We start from the raw sequence: 18,970 nt of genomic DNA, 5'->3' as shown, positions 1-18,970 counted from the left end.
GGAACGTGCTGCTGTGTGAGAATGTGCACAAGGAGAGATGGAAAGGAGTGGTTTCTTTGGTTACAAGGCCTGTACCTTAAATGTTGAGGGAGTTAAGCAATCACTGTAGGAATTTAGCAAATACTGTGGTGGTTTATTTATCACTATGTATTTTCAGTCAAGATAGGATGGCTTTTAAAAATATCTGGCCTGGCTCAAAGAAGAATCAAGCAGGAAAGTCTGATGTCCTCTTTTATGCAGTCAGGCATCAGTGATCCATTCTTATGTTATAATTCATGAATTTTCCAAATTACAGCAAATCAGTTCCTTAAACTCCTCAGGAGCAATTATGCAGCTACGTGAACCTTATCCACTGAATTACAAGGCAAAATATTTATGCATTTGGTGATCTTTCAAGTGAGAAACATTCGATGCCATTTTTATGAAAAGAAATTGTAATTTGCATAGCAGTGGTAAAAGCACTCAGAAATCCTCCAGCTACTGCTGCCTACCTAATGACTTACTTACCACGCAGAATCGATCATTTACTTTGTAAAGACATCAAGAGAAATACTGTCAGAAGATTAGAGTAATTTATTTATTACAAGTGTAGAGACAGAGGCCTACTTGGAAATATGGCAGCAGAGTTAAATCTTTATGGGTAAGATAAAGATTAATGGAAATGAAAGATAAAGAGCAATAAAGACAATTATACAACAAACAGACTGTAAACAGTAGTTCTACTAAGTTGAGTAAGGAAATGTTACGTGAATGCTATTTGTTTTAGACACTTTCTTGTGTTAGAGTACAGCTAATTTCTTTATTGCTCCTATACAAATGTCCCATTTGGCCCTTTTGAGTAAGATCTCACACCTAACATCAGACAACACAAAGTGTGGAATGGAGTGGTGCTCTCAGTAGCAGGAAATCTGGGAAATCTTGACACTGAATCAAATGAGGGCCATTCTTAAAACATAAGAATGTATTGTTCCACTTTTCTTGCAACTCTTAATCAGATTTAAAAACCTAACCCCAAATGACAAAGAATTTATAGAGTATGAGCTGTAGACCATGGCCCTCTAAGCCACACTGTGCTCCTCCTGGTGCAGCTCCTCTACCAACAGAGCTGCAGCCTTTCCCTCACTGCTCCATTTCGGGCACAGGGCCAATGAGACCTGTAATGTTTTAGGACAGAGACTGGTGACCATTTAAGATACGGAGAATTGCAAGAAGGCTGCAGTTTCCTCAGAACAGGTGCCAGGAGAAGGATCTTTTCCAGTGCTTGTGGTGGTTCTGGTCCCAACCAGCTGTGTGCCAAGTGTGAAGGACACTTTGGAGAGCAGTACAACAAGCACTGCCTGTAGAAGCACCACGTGCACAGTCACCACATACAGGGAGGGAAGTTCAGATGAGCAAGCTATAGCCCTCAACTCATGGTTTGAAAACACTTTGATTGTTATTAAAAAATGCTGAGGGTTTTTTGTTGTTGTTGTTGTTTTTTTTTTAATGAATTGATCTCAGCAGATACATCTCTTCACACCTGTCTAAGTCAAACCACTGTAAATCTTTATTTCTAGGACTTGTTGACTGCTTCCAGGTCTAGCTTGTGCATTTTTTCATGTCACAAAACATGTAGGATACTCCGTTGCCTCTCCTTTCTATATCAAATCTAAGCTCTGTGCCTGTGTTCTCAATGCTAACACAGCTAACTCCACCCTTTATCCATGTTGTGCTATCATGAACAAAATAACGCCATTATATTGGAATTCTGTAGTTCATCCACTGCTTTTTCATAGGAATGTCTTCACACTTTCTTCCACGCTGCCCTTGTTGTTGGAGAAGTCCTTTCTAAATGGCCACAAGAACAATTATTTTTCTTCTTTCAGTTCCACACTGTCTTCTTTGCTGTGATGTGTGCACAGGACAGGAGTTGGGCTGACGGTGTGCGGCACGTCCGCCTGATCGATACCATCATTGTTCCTCAGCTGCCCGGAGCCATCTGCTGCCTTTTGTCTCACACTTTGGAGCTCCTCAGGGCAGGAATTATCTTTTTGCCCTACATTTCAAGATGGTGTATTATTGTAATCATCTGTCAGGATTAGGGCTGCTAGATATCATGATAGTGCAAAAAAACAATTATGACAAAATTTGCTTTCTGTTCTTTTGACGATATATATATTTTTAAATTGAAGACCTGGAAATATGAGGTGTTTCAGGAACAAACCCACCAATTACACTGGTGGGTTTTGGTTTTATTTCTTTTTTTTTTTTTTTTTTTCAGAGCCTGACAAAGATTTAGAACAGCAGTGGATGGGAAGGCTAATTCCAGGCTTTACATCAGTGCAGGATCAGGCTCAGCAGGTCTGGCAGCGTCTGCACTGCAACTCCCACTGAGGGCAATCGAAAGGCTCTCGTGGGGATGAATCAGGCCCCATGGAGTCCAGGGAGCAGTGTGCAGGGGCTGTGCTATGGCCCAGAAGGATGCTGGCTCAGAAGGGCATACTCTGATGTTCTTATCAGTGAATCGTAGAATTGCTTGAGTTGGAAGAGAGGCCATCTAGTCCAACTCCCGTGCAACGAACAGGGACACCTACAGCTACACGAGGGTGCCCAGAGCCTGATCCAGCCTGGCTTTGAATTTTCCTATGTATTTATTTATTTTTAGTTTGAATATCAAAGTTAAAGGTTGTAGCACTATACATGGTGACAATAAGAGAAAATCCAAGAGGACTTCCACAGGAACCACCATTCCTGCAGGTTACTGTGATCCACACATTCAAAACCATAAATGTAACAAAATGGGTACTTATACGCAAGAGGCCCAAATGTTGGGTCCTTTCTGGGCACACTCACTCCCATGCCATGTCCCCACGTCCATGCCTACGTGCTCACTGGCAGTGCCAGCACAAGGGATGGGGTGACGTCACATCGTGCTGAGCCCTGCTGTTAGGGCAAGGTTCTCGTTAGCTCAGGTCACATACGAAAATTTCTCCTCTGAAAGAGTGGTGATGGGTGTGAACAGGGAAGTGGTGCAGTCATTGTCCCCGGAGGTGTTCAAGAAACGTGAAGATGAGGCATTCCGGGACGTGGCTTAGCGGGCACAGTGGGGACGGGTCACAGCTGGACTTGATCCTGGCGGTCCTTTCCACGCTTACCTATTCCACGAGTCTCTGATTGTAAGATTCCGTGTGGCCGTGGCCGTGTGCTGGCAGCGCGACTCCGGCAGCGCCTGACTCAGCGCGCAAAGTAGACGCGCAGCATCCAATTTCCCAACCCACTTCATCTGAAAGCGGGCCAAGATAGGTGAAAGCCCTTATAAATATGTAAAGCAGGAAGTTCGGATTACGCCGTGATGTACGTCCCCAGTGATTGATGCCCTCCGAAAAACAATAAAAATCCTCGAGAAAAGTGCTCCGTGGGTGCCTGCGCCCCGTGCCCGCGGGGCCGGGCGGGGTTGGGACGCGGCGCGGCACTTTCGGTGCTGATTTTATTTCGGATTTCCAGCACTTCCTGGAGGCCGGGGGGAGGCACGGTGGGAGGAACCACCAAACTCGGTGCCACAGCCATTTTGTTTGTGGGCAGCATGGTAGCATTCTGTCAGTCAGTATGAGGAGGGGTTTTTAAACCCGTATTTATGGAAAAACTATTCCTGCCATAACGGACGTATCTGTTGAATTTAGCGTTAATTTAGCCCTTTCGCAAGGTACGTATTTCTAGCTGTAAAATGGAGCGCTTGGTGGGATTCAGCCGCCCCCCTCCCCGTCCCCCCCTTCCTCAGGATCGCGGCTGTGGCTCCGGGCGGGAGCGGCTCCGGGGGCTGCGGGGAGGGCGCTGCGGGGCTGCGGGGGGCGCGGGCCGAGGGGATGCGCGGGGCGGCGGCTGCGGGGGGCGGGGGCGGCCGCGCCTCGGGATGGTTCCCCCGGCCGTTTTCATCGCTCCGTTCTCAGGAGGCGGCTGCTCTCATCGAAGGGGGAGCGAGGCGGGCTTGGAGGGAGGCTGGGGGTGGGGGGCTGCGCCGTAGTTTTGCAGTGTCACCGAAAACCAGCGCTACACTTTGGTCCTGTGTTGGAGGAAGGCGGCTGGAAAATGGCACACTGCATTTTTCCAGGCGGCGGCGGCGGCAGAGGGGGGCGGGGGGAGCGGCGAGGAGCGCTGCCCTCGGAGCCCCCCGCAGCCCCCGGCGGCTCCGGCCCCGCTCTGCCCCCCCCGCCCCCCCCGCCCGCTCCGGCCCCGCGGGGAAAGCCGCCGCCTCCTCCGCCCCGTGCGGGAGGGGGGGGAAGGGGGGAGCGAGAGGGGGGAGGGAGGAGGAAAAAAAAAAAAGTCTGACTTTTTGCATTTGCGAAACATTTTAAAGATGTTCCGAGAGCCCTTCGCAGCATGGAGGGGGCTGCCGGGGGCGCATCGCGGCGGCCGTTCCGCGGGGATTGCCGTCTCCGGAGGTGAGTTCGGGGCTTTGGGGCGGAAATGTGGGGCGCTGCGGCGCTGCGCGGGGCTGCGGACGGCTCTCCCTGTGCGGGGAACAAAACGGAGCGGCGCGTTCCGCCCGCCGGTGTCTCCTTAATATCGCCCGTGGCTCCGGGCGGCTCCGCGCGATTCCGCGCGCTGGGGCTGAGCGCTCCGAGTTCCGTATGGGAGTACCCGAACTCGGCGTTTCGATGGGCTCAGCTCTGCCCTTTCGGTGGGGTTTTCTCTGTCCCCGGCCGGTGTTCCCCGGCCCCGGCGCACAATGCGGCTCCGAGTTCACAAAGGCGCCCGCGGGGTCTCCCGGCGGATGACTTTGGTCCGAAGTCCGGGGGAAGGCAGCCCCGGGCTGTGGAGGGGCTGACACCACATTGGGGTGCGTGGTACCAAATCGTGACCTTTTATTTACAAATTATGCCATGACCGCGATAGGCGTAAAGCGTCGGTTATATAAAGGCCCTTATTTCTGCGCTCTTCATTTAGATGTCATGGGGGGTGGCGAGGGGGGGTGGAGGGGGCTGTTTATTTGTTCTTTTCCCTCTCAGAAGGGCCGTTCGGGAGACATTTTGTGATTGGGGGCATCTTCTTCGGCGCATTTTTCCGCCCCGCTTTAGGGGGGGTGGGGTGGGGATTTTTGTTCGCGGGCGCTGCGGCCGCCTTGGGAGGGGGGGGGAGGTGGGCGCGGAGCTGCGCGGCCCCATTGTACCGCCGCCCCCCCGAGCAGCGCAGCGCGGGTCGGAGGGAGAGCGATGGAATTGTGTCGTGGAGAACTGTGGTGCTGCGCCAACCGGGGCCCGGCACAGGCATGACCTCACCCTTTGCCGTTCGGTGGCATGAAGCAGATTTATTCTATTTTATGTTTTGTTTTTTTTTTGTTGTTGTTTTAATTTTTTTTTTTCCTCCGGTATCCAGAGGTCAGTTTCTCTCAGTGAGGAGATTTTCAGCCCCACCCCCAAAATGATTTTGCGGTGGCCGCAAATGAAACGCTTTGAGATGATTTTCCATACAATATGGAAGGCTCCGGCACGCACCGGTTGTGCAACTCGCCCATTGTTTGTGTGGGGAACTTAGAGGCTGCGTGCACCGCTGGCATCGGCCCCGAGGTGCCTCTTCCCTGTGTGCGCGGATCTGTCTGCCGGCAGGAGTCTGGGTTGTGCGGGGAGATGGGGTGTGAAGAATGCAAAATGTAACCCTATTTCTTCAGATTGTAACCAGGATTCACCTGAAGTGGGTGGGCTTTGTCTCTCCTGCTTTAACTGGAACAGTGGTTTGCATCTATGCATCTATGTCTCAATCCATGTTCCTTTTCTTTTGTTGCAATCCCCAGACCACCTCAGCTCTACGTGCCATATTTTCAAGGCTTTCTGCTCCCTATATTCAGCATTTAAGAAAACAGAAGTGATTAATGTTGTGAGGAGATGGTTGGGAAGGCAGAGCCAAGCCCACGGCAGAGCAAATAGCAGAAAGCTCAACAGGTTTAAGAATAAATTTAATACCAAATCTAGCGCACTTCTGAGGTGTCAGTGTGCCCATTACTCAGGAGTGACACAAAGTTGATCATGGCGCAGACCTCTGTGTCTTTATTACACTTCTATTACTCTTAAAGAATACATCTGACAAATATTTAACTATTTGAAAACCATCTCTAGATTTCTCATGAGCATTTTAACTTTTAAAAATGTACATATATATATTTAAGAAAGCTTGCTGATGAAGTTATTTAGTTTAAATGCAAACTGATGCACAACTTCAGTCCATCTCCCCCTCTCTCACAAAATAAAGGTAGGACTTACTTTACCTTGGGTAGGTACACCTCGTAACCTCCCTATGGTAAGAGTCACCACAAGCAGACAGCAGTCAGCTCTCAGGATCTCCTCTCTCTGTCAGACACAGTCTGCTTGCATGAGGCCTTGGCAGCGATGTGGAGCCTTGCTGGGCCGTGAAGGTTCAATACGGCCATTATGTCTCCAGGGCCCTCAGAGGAGGGAAAGTATGACAGTTGGGCCCATTGGGAAGGATTTTGGACGTTTCCTGAATCCGAAAGGAGATGGCCAGGTCACACTGTGAGCATTTGGGGTTACACCAGCAGAGCTCCTTGAAACTGTTACTGTAAGTCTTGGAGAACCTCTGGGTTGTTTAAATCTGAGTTATTCTGATACCACTTTCTGTTTTTTCTTTACATCACATAGACCAGTGTTTAGTTTGCTCATCCGCAGATAACAACGGTGAGCAAACCGTAACCTTCTGAAGGCAGTTTTGTGCTCCTGCTCACCCCGCCACGAGGCCTAGAGAGGTGTGATTTCTGTGGCTGCAGTGCGTACGTGCAGGCCACAAAGGAACCATTTGCCGGTGGCCTTGCTGCTCAGAGGCGGCTTCTAGTCCAGGACAGCAAGAACAAGAATTCTCAGTAGGAATTTGCTTTTTTTTTTCTTCCATTCAGTTCAGGGTACTTAACATTGGTTGTGGTTTTGCAGCTTGGATGCTGAACCTTCTGAAAGCGTCTATTTGCGCTCCTCTCAAGAATTTCTAAGTTAGGAGGAGTGAAGCGCTGATGTTTTGCAACTTAGTGGCTTCCTCCTTTTTTGAGCCATTGTTTATTAAGAAACAGTTTCCAGCAGATGGGTTGCCAATATGGAATAAGAATTGATTAAGATTTAGCATCCTCTCAAAGCTGTATCACAATTAATTTACCTCCTGTATCTTATGCAGAACTGTCTGGAAAAGCCATTACTGAGGAGTGGTTTTGTCTTGGTTGCACGTTTCCCCTTCTGACATGTCCATGTGCCTGGCTGTGGAATACCACAGGATCTAAATACAAGAGTTTGCAGTGGTTATTGTTGTTAGGCTATTAGATGTTGTTGATGTTGCTGGGTTTTTATGTTTGGAAACGGGGTAGCAAAGCTGATATGATTTTCTCCTATTTACCTAAAAACTCTGTGTGAGCTCCACATGCATTTTTAAGGTATTTGGCTCTCCTGGTTTAGAACTCGTTGAAGTATGGCATGCTATTGTAAACCAGATAATCTTTTCTAACATATGGACTCATCCTGACCGATGGACCGGAGCTGTGCTCCCACCACCTCTGTGTACCTTCCTGATGCTCATCCTACCAATGTTCCTGGTGTCAGTAAGAGACAGCAGGTGAAGATGGCTGGCTGTCTACAGTTGTCATAGAGGTGCAGATATACATTACAGACCACAGGCAGATTTAACCAGCTTCCACTATTAGCCAATAGTGATGTGTAGACAGATGTGTGTTTGTGGTATGAGGGAATATCATCTGAGACTTGTTTCAAGTAAAGGCCATACCTCCTGCTTTATTCACTTCATATATCAACATTCTTTATTTTCCTATGTGTGGTAACACACTTTGATGGCTACATCGCCTGGCTCTTCCTTTTTGAGGGTTCTAAACTATTCATCCAGTCTTCAGTTCAACACTCAACAAGGTTTCAAGAGGGGGAATAAAGAGGTCTTCCTATTTTATAAATCCTTTGGACATAGAATCTTGTTTCTCCTTCCTTGTTTTATGACTTTGTTATCTGTAGTAGTCCACATCATACATGTCAGTATCGAGTTACAGCAATGAACACTGTATAAAAAGCTTTCTTCAGTGGTAACCTGTTCCCCAGCTGAGAATCTTTCTTGCTCCAGACTCTCCTGCTGTAGGAAGTCAGGTTCCTCCATGCCTCTTCCAGACTGCAACTTGTATGGCTCTTGAGAGTTATGAAATAATCTGCTCTTTTTCCTGTAAGTCAGAGTTTAGAGCATCTTTCCACCTTCTGACGTTCTTTGTATTTTTCCTCTTCTACCAAATGGCTGAAGAACATAATTCATGTTGTAATGAAGAGGTCTGAGTCCTTGAAACAATCTAGAATTTTAAGCGCATCGCTAAATTCATGGAGGGAGGAAATCAGCAATGTGAAACAGAATTTCTCTGATTTACCGCAGTGAAAACAAAGAAAACTTTGACACGTATGACCAGCAGTTCCAGCTCCCCAGCACTTCTTTAGACTCTTAGCTCAGTTCTGTTTCCAGTATATCATGTTACCACAGGCCCCAGCAGCAAGATAATATTAGTACTATACGTTTACTTAATAGGGTGTTCTGTTTCTTAAGGTTTCTTCTGATAATGGCAAAAGCCTAAAATTAGTGGTCAGAATTTTAATCCTAAAGTAGGCATTGCAGTGCTTAAAATGTACATACATTTACTAAAAAATGATTATTTCTGCATACCTTAAACTTTTCCTCTGTGAACAACAGAGAGAGAAGGTAACTGCTCACTAATACATGAGTAGTAGCTCTTGCTGGCTGTGCAGGGAGATACCGCTATAGAGGGCAGTGAATGGAAAGTTGCTCAGAGGCATGCAGTGCTGTACAATAGAAAACAAAACATAGGAGGACCCAGGGACAGTGAACAGAGCTGAGGACTGGTTCCTCCCAGAGCACACCTCTTCGTGTAGGGTTCCATTTTGCTTTTTCTCTGGGAACAAGCATATGGCAGGGTGCTGAGGTATGGGCCTGTAAGATGGTGTTAACTCGTGCTTCGGCGGATTAATAGTAAGTAATACTCTGAGTAAACTGGAATCACTGTATTGCGGATGTGTAACGTAGAACTTCCTTCACCTGATCCATTTTACATGAGTATGTAAATGACTTGTACATGGTATATGTAATGAAATGTTAGTTCTTAATGCTGTCTGCCACTCACAGCTCCAAGAAATTTGCTAAATGTGAACAAGAGCTCCCTAGTCTCAGAGGCATGAGCAGCTTTAATAATTATGGACACAAATAAGAGTATTTTGTGTTTGTTCAAACAAGGTCAAAAATAGGTGAGTCCAATCAGGGCCACTCAACACTATAGGCATCCACTATAGGGATAGGTCCTGTATGTATGTACTAGGAGTCATGTACTAGTGCTGCTGTCATAACCTGGTGACCAAAAGGGTATCAGAATCCTTTTACCTGGCAGCTTTTTGTCATCTGTAATGCCAGGCATAGACACGACATCTTACCCTGATAAATTAGTTCAGGGAGTTTTCTATCCTGAAGAAAAATTAAAATTTAATTTCAAAACGTTATTGTGTAGAGCAACTGCATTATTTCTTCTAGTCTTAAAGGGATCCATACAGGGCAGAATAGTCAGTGTGATTGTGGCACTTCCTTTGAATCACAAATATGTGATAGACATCCTTCTTAAGGAAAAGCCGTGCTGAATGCCAGAGGGAAAACAACATATATTTGATAGGCTCCATATGCACACATTCTGCTCGGTCCATACTCATTTATAAGCACTCAAAGAATGTGAATTCCACTGGAACGTATTCTAATTTCTTTTGTCTTCTCTAAGTCAATTTCCAAGGTGAAAATCTGCTGTTGCAGCAGTCAGTGCAGATTTGGAAATTCTAGGCAAGGTGAGCTACTTTAATGGGAAAAACTGTTTTCCATTCCGTGTTCTCCTTTGATATGTATATTTTAATTGTTTTAATTAGGTCACGTACTTCAGTGGTAACTCGTTCCTTGAGTTGCTTGCAAATTAGGTGAACTTCTGCAAACTTGGCACCTGAGACCAGTACCTGACTTTGCAGAAACCTCTGGGTTAATGACAGCAGTCTGTCTCCTTCTCCTGGAAAGACCAGTGGAGAGCTGAACAAGAGTAAAATCTGTGTTGGAACAAGGGAGAGTGCCACAGCTACTTACATTCTAAATAATTTGCGAAGGGTGCTTTTCACTTCTTTGTGTTTTTTAGAATGCCCTTGCACCAGATTTGAGGATTTCACCTGAAATAAATGTTTTCTTATTCTAGTTTTGTACATTACTTCAGTATCTAAAAAATGGTAGATTTAGATTGGATACAAGGCAGAAATCCTTCACCCTGAGGCTGATGAGGCCCTGGCACAGCTGACCAAAAAGCTGTGGATGGCCCATTCTTGGCAGCGTGCAAAGCCAGGTTGGATGGAGCCCTGCACAGTCTGATCTGGTGCCTGTTGGAGTGGCTGGCAACACTGCCCACAGCAGTGGGGTTGGAACTCGATGATCTTTGAGGTCCTTTCCATCCCAAGCCATTCTATGATCACAGCTCTCCAGGGTGACCAACCCCTGAGTCCATATCAAGTCAGCTTGAATCCAATTATGTTAGAGACACAGAGAAAATAATTTACCATGAGTTCTCTCTTTATTCTCAGGACAACTTCATTTTTGCATCCAAACCAAAACATTTCCATTCACAACATCTGCCAAACTCCCACATGTGTTTTGCATTTTCTAAACACTGAAAGGCATCTGGCAATGTATTTTCCTCAGGTTAACCTTAACAGTCATCCATTTTTATTGCTCTGATGCAGTCATTTACACATGCATGCACACACAAGCATGCATAAAGTGCTTGTACTGTAAATATGATCGTGACTAGTTATTAGACATGACAAGTAATGTCTAAGTAATGTTATCTTAAACTTAATTTACAAATATTAACCAAACTACGGTGTGTAATGTAAAGGAATTCACTCATTTATAGTAATTTGTGTTCTCACAAATTAATAGAATCATTACCACTTCATTCTAAAAGATTATTTTGAGGAATAGCGGAAGTGCAGTAATGGCTTTTTCCACTCTTTTCTTAACTTAGTTTCCTCCCAAACAGATAACTGATTGTTGGTGGCTTTAACTGTCATTTTGGGTGATGTTTAGTGGCATTACACCTTTCAGGTTCAGCTTAGGTTTTCAGTACTGCCCATAGTAAATTGTTTATTGCAGGATTATGTTTAGACTTCTTCCCTGAGTATGCTGGATTTAACTTTTGAATACGTGTGGCTGGCTGAACACAGTCTCCGAGTAGGATTGCCCTGCTAAAATGGCATCTCACTATTTTCACATGCGGAAAAAGGTTGTCTGTTCTAAACCTATTAGAAGCTACACAGTTCCTCCCATAAGCAGTGGTATGTAACCAGTTAGAAAGAAAACAGTAAATCCTTACTTACAGACTAGTTCAGATACTAGTTTGGTAGGCAGAAGCTTTCAAACATATAGCATAGGACAGTGTTTTACTGTATTGAGTATGCATTCAATTGCACTCAGCTTGGTCACTTACGAACACAAATCCTTTTGCACGTGTTTATATCATTCCAGCCTGCCATATGGTGTATGGCCTTCACAAAGTGGATCATGACATAGACGAGGGCAGTGGCAGTAAGCTGTATCTCACTAGGGAGAACAACTGTTGGCATGGATCTCTTAACTGAATTTTCTTCTGATTTGTATAGCTGGTTTTTATTTGTTTGCTTTTGTTAAAGTATTTAATCATGTTCCCAACTTGGTATTCAGAGCAGCTTCATAAGCAAGTATGCTGATACGAATGAAGAGCAGTGTGGCCACAGAGAATCGCAGAATGGCTTGTTTTGAAAGGGACCATAAAGATATCTGATTGCAACCTCCCTGCTGTGGGCAGAGCCATGTGGCCCACAGCCCCATCCTGGCCTTGAACACTTCAGGGGAATCCACAGCTTCCCTGGGTAATCTGTTCTGGGGCCTTATCACCCTCTGAGTGAAAGTTTTCCCCACTTTCTAACTTAAATCTCCCCTCTTTTAGTTTAAAACTGTTCCCCCTTGTCCTATAACTCTCCGCCTATGCCCTTTAGGTACTGCAGGGACACAATGAGGCCTCCCTGGAGCCTGCTCTTCTCCAGGCTGAACAGTCCCAGCTCCCTCAGTCTTTCCTTGCAGAAGTGCTGCAGCCTCTGAGCATCCTCATGATTTCCTCTGGACCTGCACCAACAACTCTATGTCTTTTTTGTGCTGGGGGCCCCAGGCCTGGACACAGTACTTCCAGGACCTTCTCTGCAGGACTTCTTTCACTGATTTCTCCTAGTCTGTACTCAAGCAGTGGATCATGGAAGCCTATACTTCACCCTCCTCAACTTGCCTATCTCTTACCATAGCTTCAGTATCTGTTCCATGATCTTCCCATTCTGAAACTGAGCTGAAACTCTCTCACCCGCATTGCCCTGGGACTTCCTTTCTACCCTTCTTAAAAATGTTTCCATTTTTTTCTAGTCATTGGAGGCTCTGTCTGACTGCCATGACTTTTCATCTCCTTCAATGAGCACCAGATCCAGTAACATTTCATCTCTTGCTGGTTTGTTTTATACCTGCACAAGGGAGTTGTCCTCAGGCATTTCAGGAGTCTCCTGAATTGCTTACAGCCTGCTGTATTGCTTTCCTGGCAGATACCTGGATAGTTGAAATCCCCCGTCAGGATGTGAGCCTGTGAGCACAAAGCCTCTTGTAGCTGAAGCAAGAAGGCTTCAAAAACAGGCTTTCTTTGACCGTGTGGCCATGACCTCCAGATGTCCTTTACTGGTCCAGTCCCTAATTTTAACCCACTCTCAGCCTCATCAGAGGCAGCTCTTTGCAATCTACCCATTTCTTAACACGGAGGGTAGCTCCCCCAAGCCTTCTTCCCTGCATATCTCTTCTAGACAGCTTGTAGCCCTGGATTGCAGAATTCCACTCCTGTGATTTGTCTCATCACATTTCTGCGATAGCAATTAGGTTGTGGTTTCCTAACTGCACCATGGCTTCTACCTCCTCCTGCTTGTTCCCCATGCTGTGTAGGGGAACTTCGGCTGGGCTATCAGCAGCCTTGTAGAGGAGCCTTCCCTAATTCCTTGGGGACAGTTCACAGGCATTTCCCTGCTGCTTCCTAAAGTGTTACTGTTCTGGTTCGTCTTTGTCACTCAGAAGTACATCTCCTTCCACTGCTGAATCTAGATCATAGCTCTGCTCATCAGTTCGGCCAGCTCGCTGCCCAGAACACACTTGCTCCATCTGGCCAGATCTGGTGCCCTGCGTGGTATCAACGTGCCCAGCCTCTCAAAGATGTCAGAGCAGGACTGCAGTATCTTGAGCCAGTACCGTTAATGAAGGCAACGCATTACAAAACCACAGGCTCACGCTCAGCTATTGGTCATAATGCAAAGTGAAGTTCTCTTCTGACTTCCTGCATGTAGTTTTAAAATGTGAAATCCACTGATCACATGGTAATTCCTTATTCAATTTAAAGTATGGCCACTTGCAACAAACTGAAACTTCAGATTTTGTTGTCAATTTCTGCATTTCTGTTTAGAATGGTGAAAACATAGTTCTGAAACACTGCTATATTAGACATTACTGTAAGATACTGTTCGTGAGATTAGCTGTCATTGGTTCTGTAGTGGAAAAAACACATGCTTGTGCTTAACACTTCCCAGTTTCTGATTTTATCAGGTTGTTATATCTCCAAATTAAAAAATAAGCATTAAAAAAAAAAAAAAAAGGCAGCTTAGGAGTCTAAAGGATTGCTTTTACCGCTAGGTGTTGAGTAGGAACAGAAATAAAATATCAACTGCTTTAATATCTCTTCTCAGCTCTGTTTTGTATTCTGAAGTGTAAACTAAAAGTGGTTAGAGAAAAATAAAAGGTAATATAAATAGTTGGTCTTTCAGTACATGTACCTTCCCATTCACTACAGAATAAAAAATTTGTCAGGTTTGTCTTATGTACACATCTATGTATGTGTATACAGATAAATATACATACACACATACATATAAAAGTTGAAGAACGTTCTTTGAGACAAGAGTTGAGGAACAGAGATTGACTCAGTTGCTACTTCAAATTATGATTTACTAAGAACTTCAGGCAAGCTTCGTACCTGTTGTATCTTGACCAGGGATTCCTAGAATAACTAGGTGAACATACCATTCTTTGAGATATCAAAGCTACGAGACACTAAATAATGTTTCAGAAAACAGCATAAGACCGTAGGCATTCTATACCAGCTTTGTAGTGTGGTGTCTGCACACTGTAAGTTTGTTTGACAGTTCCATTATCTCTTCTAGAACAGGTAGTTGACATCAGCAGAGAAGGTGAAATGCACTGCGGATTACATCAATTCATTTATGGTTGAAATCTTTATGCTGTTAAGATAATTTCCATACACAACCACTTACTACTGTCGTGTGACTTTTTATAAAATGAATAACCTTTAGTGTCATATTTGCGTACACTTAGCTCAATTTAATTCAAACTGCAAGCACTTCACCAAGATGACTTAAATGAATATAGCTATTTGTAGCTATATAGAACATTACAAAAATATAGCTGATGATTAAACTTGAACAGAAGAATTTCTAGCAAATGTAAGCTGGAAATATGCATACAGAGTCCATTACTTCTTACTATAGGATGAAAGAACCACCTATGCTTTTTTGAATACCCCAGGAGTAAGTCATTCAGGAATGAAACCAAAGTATGGCAGTTTCATAATGGACTTTTTCTCAGTACGTGATTACTGAAAATGGAGAAGAAATATCAACGATATGTTTTATCAGTACAGGGTAGTCACCCTTTACAGAGCTAAGAGGCAAAAAACAGCTTATCAGAATTGCTATACAATGAAACGATAAGTGAGTGAGTTCTGCAACAACAGAAACTGGGTATAAGATAGACCCAGAGTGAGAAAAAATCAGAAATTCCAAATATTGATGGATATGTAAATTAGCATATAACTTAGTGTCCACAGTACCTTCCTCAGTAAAACATGGTAGTGTCTTCTATAGCAACTGTTCTAAATGGCTGGTGAATGAGAAACATGCTTTACCTTTCATATGTTCTACTTTTAAACTGCTGCTATGGTTTCAAGCAAGTGCAGGAAAAGTGGCCAGAGATATCAGTATGTGTGGGATTTCTGATATCAGCTTGACTCCTCGCTGGGGGGCACACACAGAGTACTGCTGCAATGAGGCTGGAGAGTGGAATGTTCACAGTTCATACTACATACTGTTGTGAAGATTTATTTTCTCACTCATTCATGTAATATTAGCCTTTACATTACACAAGTCAGCCTCTGTTCTGTACTTGATTTCAACCTTTGGCTCCTCTATATTACACTTACATTTTTATAATTGGAGATAAACTAAAAAGAAAATATTAAAAACAGAGAATGTAAGTTTAACAACTTTCTCCTTAAGTTTTATATCCTTAAATTATAGAACTATTTGATTCCAGAAAGCACCAAAAGTGATGTGCACCATTTAAGCCATAAGGCCTTTATGCAAGGCTATTTTCTGACTAGAAATCACAAACACTGTTAGAATGGGAGACGATACTGAAATCTGCTCAGGAGACAACCCATGTTTAATGAAACTACTGAAAACCTTTTGGTTTTGACTCCAAAAAATTTTAATCTACAAAACAAAATAAATAATGAAGTTTCAACTAAACAGCAGTAACAATAACAACAACAACAACAGAAGCTGTCAGGTTCTTTATAGAATTAGAAACAAAATAGAAGGTTAAGTAATTAGGCTTCGTAAACCCAAGTCGGGTGCTGTAAGAGACTGTCTGCAGGTTTGTATGGAACAAACTGCTGGATCTCCTCCCATAATGCTCAATCCGAATGTAGTAGCCTTGACTGCATATTGAGATCTGCTTTTATTTTACCATCTAGACAGATTATATATTAAAACCATTGTGCAGAGTTCTTTCTTTTTGACAAAGCTCATTATTAAATATAATTTCTTTGAGATCATAAATAGATGGGGTATTAAAGAAAAGTCTCTGATGCTATAGAACTATTTTCATCTGTTTGTTGAAAGAAGAGAAAGAAGAAACCTTCCTCAGGGTTTCAAATGATTGTATTCATCACATTTCACTTCTCTTACAGGTCATTAATTTTCACTTTTTTAAATGGATACCATACACTTTCTCAACTTTAAACTAGAGAAATGCTGCATTATGCTGTTTGTTCATTTAATAAACCTGACAAACAACACAGCGTAAAAAGACACATCTTTTGTATGTAAAAATTCAGTATAAATGCATTTATTTGTTGTTGCTGAGATTAAGGGAAAATAGTATTTTTCTGCAGCAGCTACATTTACACTTACTGATCTTTTACGGAGAGCTGTCAAAGCCTTTGGGTTGTTATGCAAAACATGACACCAATTTTAGATTGACTGCTGTCAGAGAGCAGCGTTGATGTCTACAAATGTAATGTAAAAGTATTTTGGTAAATGTCTCCAAAATGGCAAAATGTAAAATATATCTGCATGTGCAGATATAGAGCGGAAGATAAAATGGAAACACCTATCAGTCTGTTTTAATTCCTGCCTCTGAAAAGCTCTGTACTGTTCCTGATATCACCTTTGTAGAACTGAAATTGGTGCTGATGTTGCGTTGCTTTGGAATATCCTTGCTCTCAAATCACAATTCTCATCTCACCAGCAAATTAACTAAGCTGATTTTGAGGTTTAATCAGTTTTTGCCACAAAACAGTTGGACAGTATTTTATTGGTAAAACATTAAAAGCTGATGAGTAAAAGAGCTTGAGGCCAGCATTTCATCTTATTGCATCCTGTTTGTGTCCAAGTATTATTGTCCGTTGTGCACGCTCTGCACTTCAGCCCAGAGAGGGGTTAGAAATGCAAAGGTCAATTAAGGATAAGCTTAAACTTGAGTACTCTATAGTTGAGGATGTTTTCTGTACTTCGCTTTTTGTTATGTATTGTTTTTCTTTCATCAGTGAAAGTGGAGAATCATACATAATTGCCTTATTTTTTGCTTGGCTTCCGGGTGTTTCATTTTCACTGGGGGTTTGAGGTCAAAGACTATGCATGACAATGTGCTGCTATTTATCTTTTTCACTGCCTTTTCTGTCTGCTATTTGGATAAACTAAATTATTCAGTATTTGTTAAAAACTCTGTAGAAGTTTTACATGCAATTTATTTTAGGATTACTATTTCCAGCTAGGGAATGCTGAAGCTTTAAAATTAGCATAAAAAGCAAGATGCAATTCTTGCATTTGGCTTTGCTGTAATTACTGAAACACAAATGAATAGAATGATACCCTTCGGTTCATACCAGCATCCTTTCAAAAACAAGCAAACAAAATATTTCAAATCAAGTGACATTGTTCCTAGCAGCTGTCTCTCACAGCGTGAGCCACTTGCCACGCAGAGCTCCCTGTCCCAGGGGCCAGTGACAGCAGGTGAAGCAGTTCCATGCTCCTGCTGGGAAATCAGGCTTAAAAAATCAGCAAACGAATCGAATCCTTTTTTTTGGTTGTATATCCTTTTTTTTCTAAAGTTCCATTTCCTAAGAGTAATATGTGGTAGAGAAAGAACAGGTTTTGGCTACCGCATCTCATAAACAGAAGCGGTCATAACGTGGATTGTAGCGTTCGTCGAATCGGCAGCACCGGGCAGGGAGAAGTGTGTTGTGACCCGTATAAGGCCGTCTGGGGCAGCCCGGTAGATGTCACTGAGAGAAAGCAGGCTCGGGACGTGCCGTCCCGCTTAGGAGAGCGCTGGTGCGGGTAGCAGAGATCGCTTCAATGCAGGCGGGAATTGGAGCGGTTCACGTGCCCGCACCTCAGCGCTCTAACTGCCGCTCGCAGCTCCTCGCGTCGCGCTCCGCCTTTCTCCCTCCGTGAGCGCGAACGTGCGCTGGGGTCAGCGAGAGGCGGTGGGCCCGAGGGGGCGGGCAAGGCTGCCGCGGGGCTCGGGGCGCCGCTTCCCTCCAATGCCGCGCAAGCCCGCGGGCGCCGCTGCGGCCGTTGGTGGGGGCGCCGCGCTCCGACGGGAACGGGCGGCCCCACCGCCGGCCCGAGGGGTAAGTGGGCGAGTAAGCGAGCGAGCGAGCGAGCGACGCGCTCAGGACGGGCTGCCCCGGCCGCTCTCCGGCGACGGGAACGGCCGGGCTGTACTACCACCCCTTCTCCCCAGCGTCCCGGGACAGGCTGCGGGTCTGTCAGGGGAAGGCTTCCCCTCGGGAGGCAACGTCCTAGCCTCCTCACCAGCGGTCGCCGCCTTCCCCGCGGCAGCGGAGGGCAGCGGAAGGCTGCGGAGCGGAGCCGCGTCCGTGCCGCTGGGTCGCGAAGAGCGGCGGCGCCCGTGCCCGCTGCCGCCGACTGCCGCCGGCCGCCGCGAGCTGTCCCCGCGCTCTCCCCGCGCTGCCGTGCCCGCGCTGCCGTGCCCGCGCCGCGCGCTCTCTCCCCCGGGCGGCGCTGTGCCCGCGCCCCTGCGCGATGCAGTGTGGGAATGGCTGTGGCGCTGGGGTTGGCTGAAAGAGGCGGCCAGTCGAGGTTTAATGTCCGCCATGTTGGCCGTGGCGTATTGAGCGGAGCCGGAGCGGCGGAGGAGCGGAGCCAGCGCCCAGCCCAGCCGGCGCCGCCGGGCCCCGTGTCGGAGCGCGCCCCGCCCCGCCGGGGGAGCCGCGGTCTCTCCATGAGAGCGCTCGGCGGGGTCCGGCTCTCAGCTCGGAGCGCTCTTGCTGTCGCCCCCCCCTCCCCAGCCGGAGCCGCCATCGCCGCCTAACATGAGCAAACTGTCGTTCCGGGCCCGGGCGCTGGACGCGTCCAAGCCGCTGCCCGTCTTCCGCTGCGAGGACCTGCCCGACTTGGCCGAATATGCCTCCATTAACCGGGCCGTGCCGCAGATGCCCACGGGCATGGAGAAGGAAGAGGAGTCGGTACGTGAGACCCCCCCCCCC

The 18,970-nt window shown here is 45.7% G+C and overlaps 1 protein-coding gene across 6 annotated transcripts in view; it reads left to right on the top strand.

Annotated features, from left to right (window-relative positions):
• Positions 1-3,536: 3,536 nt before the first annotated feature.
• Positions 3,537-18,970, top strand: part of EPC1 (enhancer of polycomb homolog 1) — a 58,813-nt gene continuing 43,379 nt past the window's right edge. For 2 of the 6 annotated variants that reach the window (XM_042816516.1, XM_042816515.1), the window contains exon 1: positions 18,774-18,949. In XM_042816516.1, the coding sequence (XP_042672450.1) occupies positions 18,797-18,949 (153 nt within the window). In that variant the 5' untranslated portion in view covers positions 18,774-18,796. Of the gene's footprint in view, positions 3,683-4,333; positions 4,419-18,765; positions 18,950-18,970 lie in introns of those variants that run through there. The other 4 variants (XM_042816518.1, XM_042816521.1, XM_042816522.1 and 1 more) reach the window with 4 other exon arrangements.

This window comes from Centrocercus urophasianus, unplaced genomic scaffold (assembly GCF_019232065.1).
Source record: "Centrocercus urophasianus isolate 14NV4802_14NV808 unplaced genomic scaffold, USGS_Curo_1.0 seq_16, whole genome shotgun sequence".
NCBI classification, from domain to species: domain Eukaryota; kingdom Metazoa; phylum Chordata; class Aves; order Galliformes; family Phasianidae; genus Centrocercus; species Centrocercus urophasianus.
The sequence above is the reverse complement of the archived record's forward strand: the minus strand, read 5'-3'. Positions and strand labels throughout refer to the sequence as shown.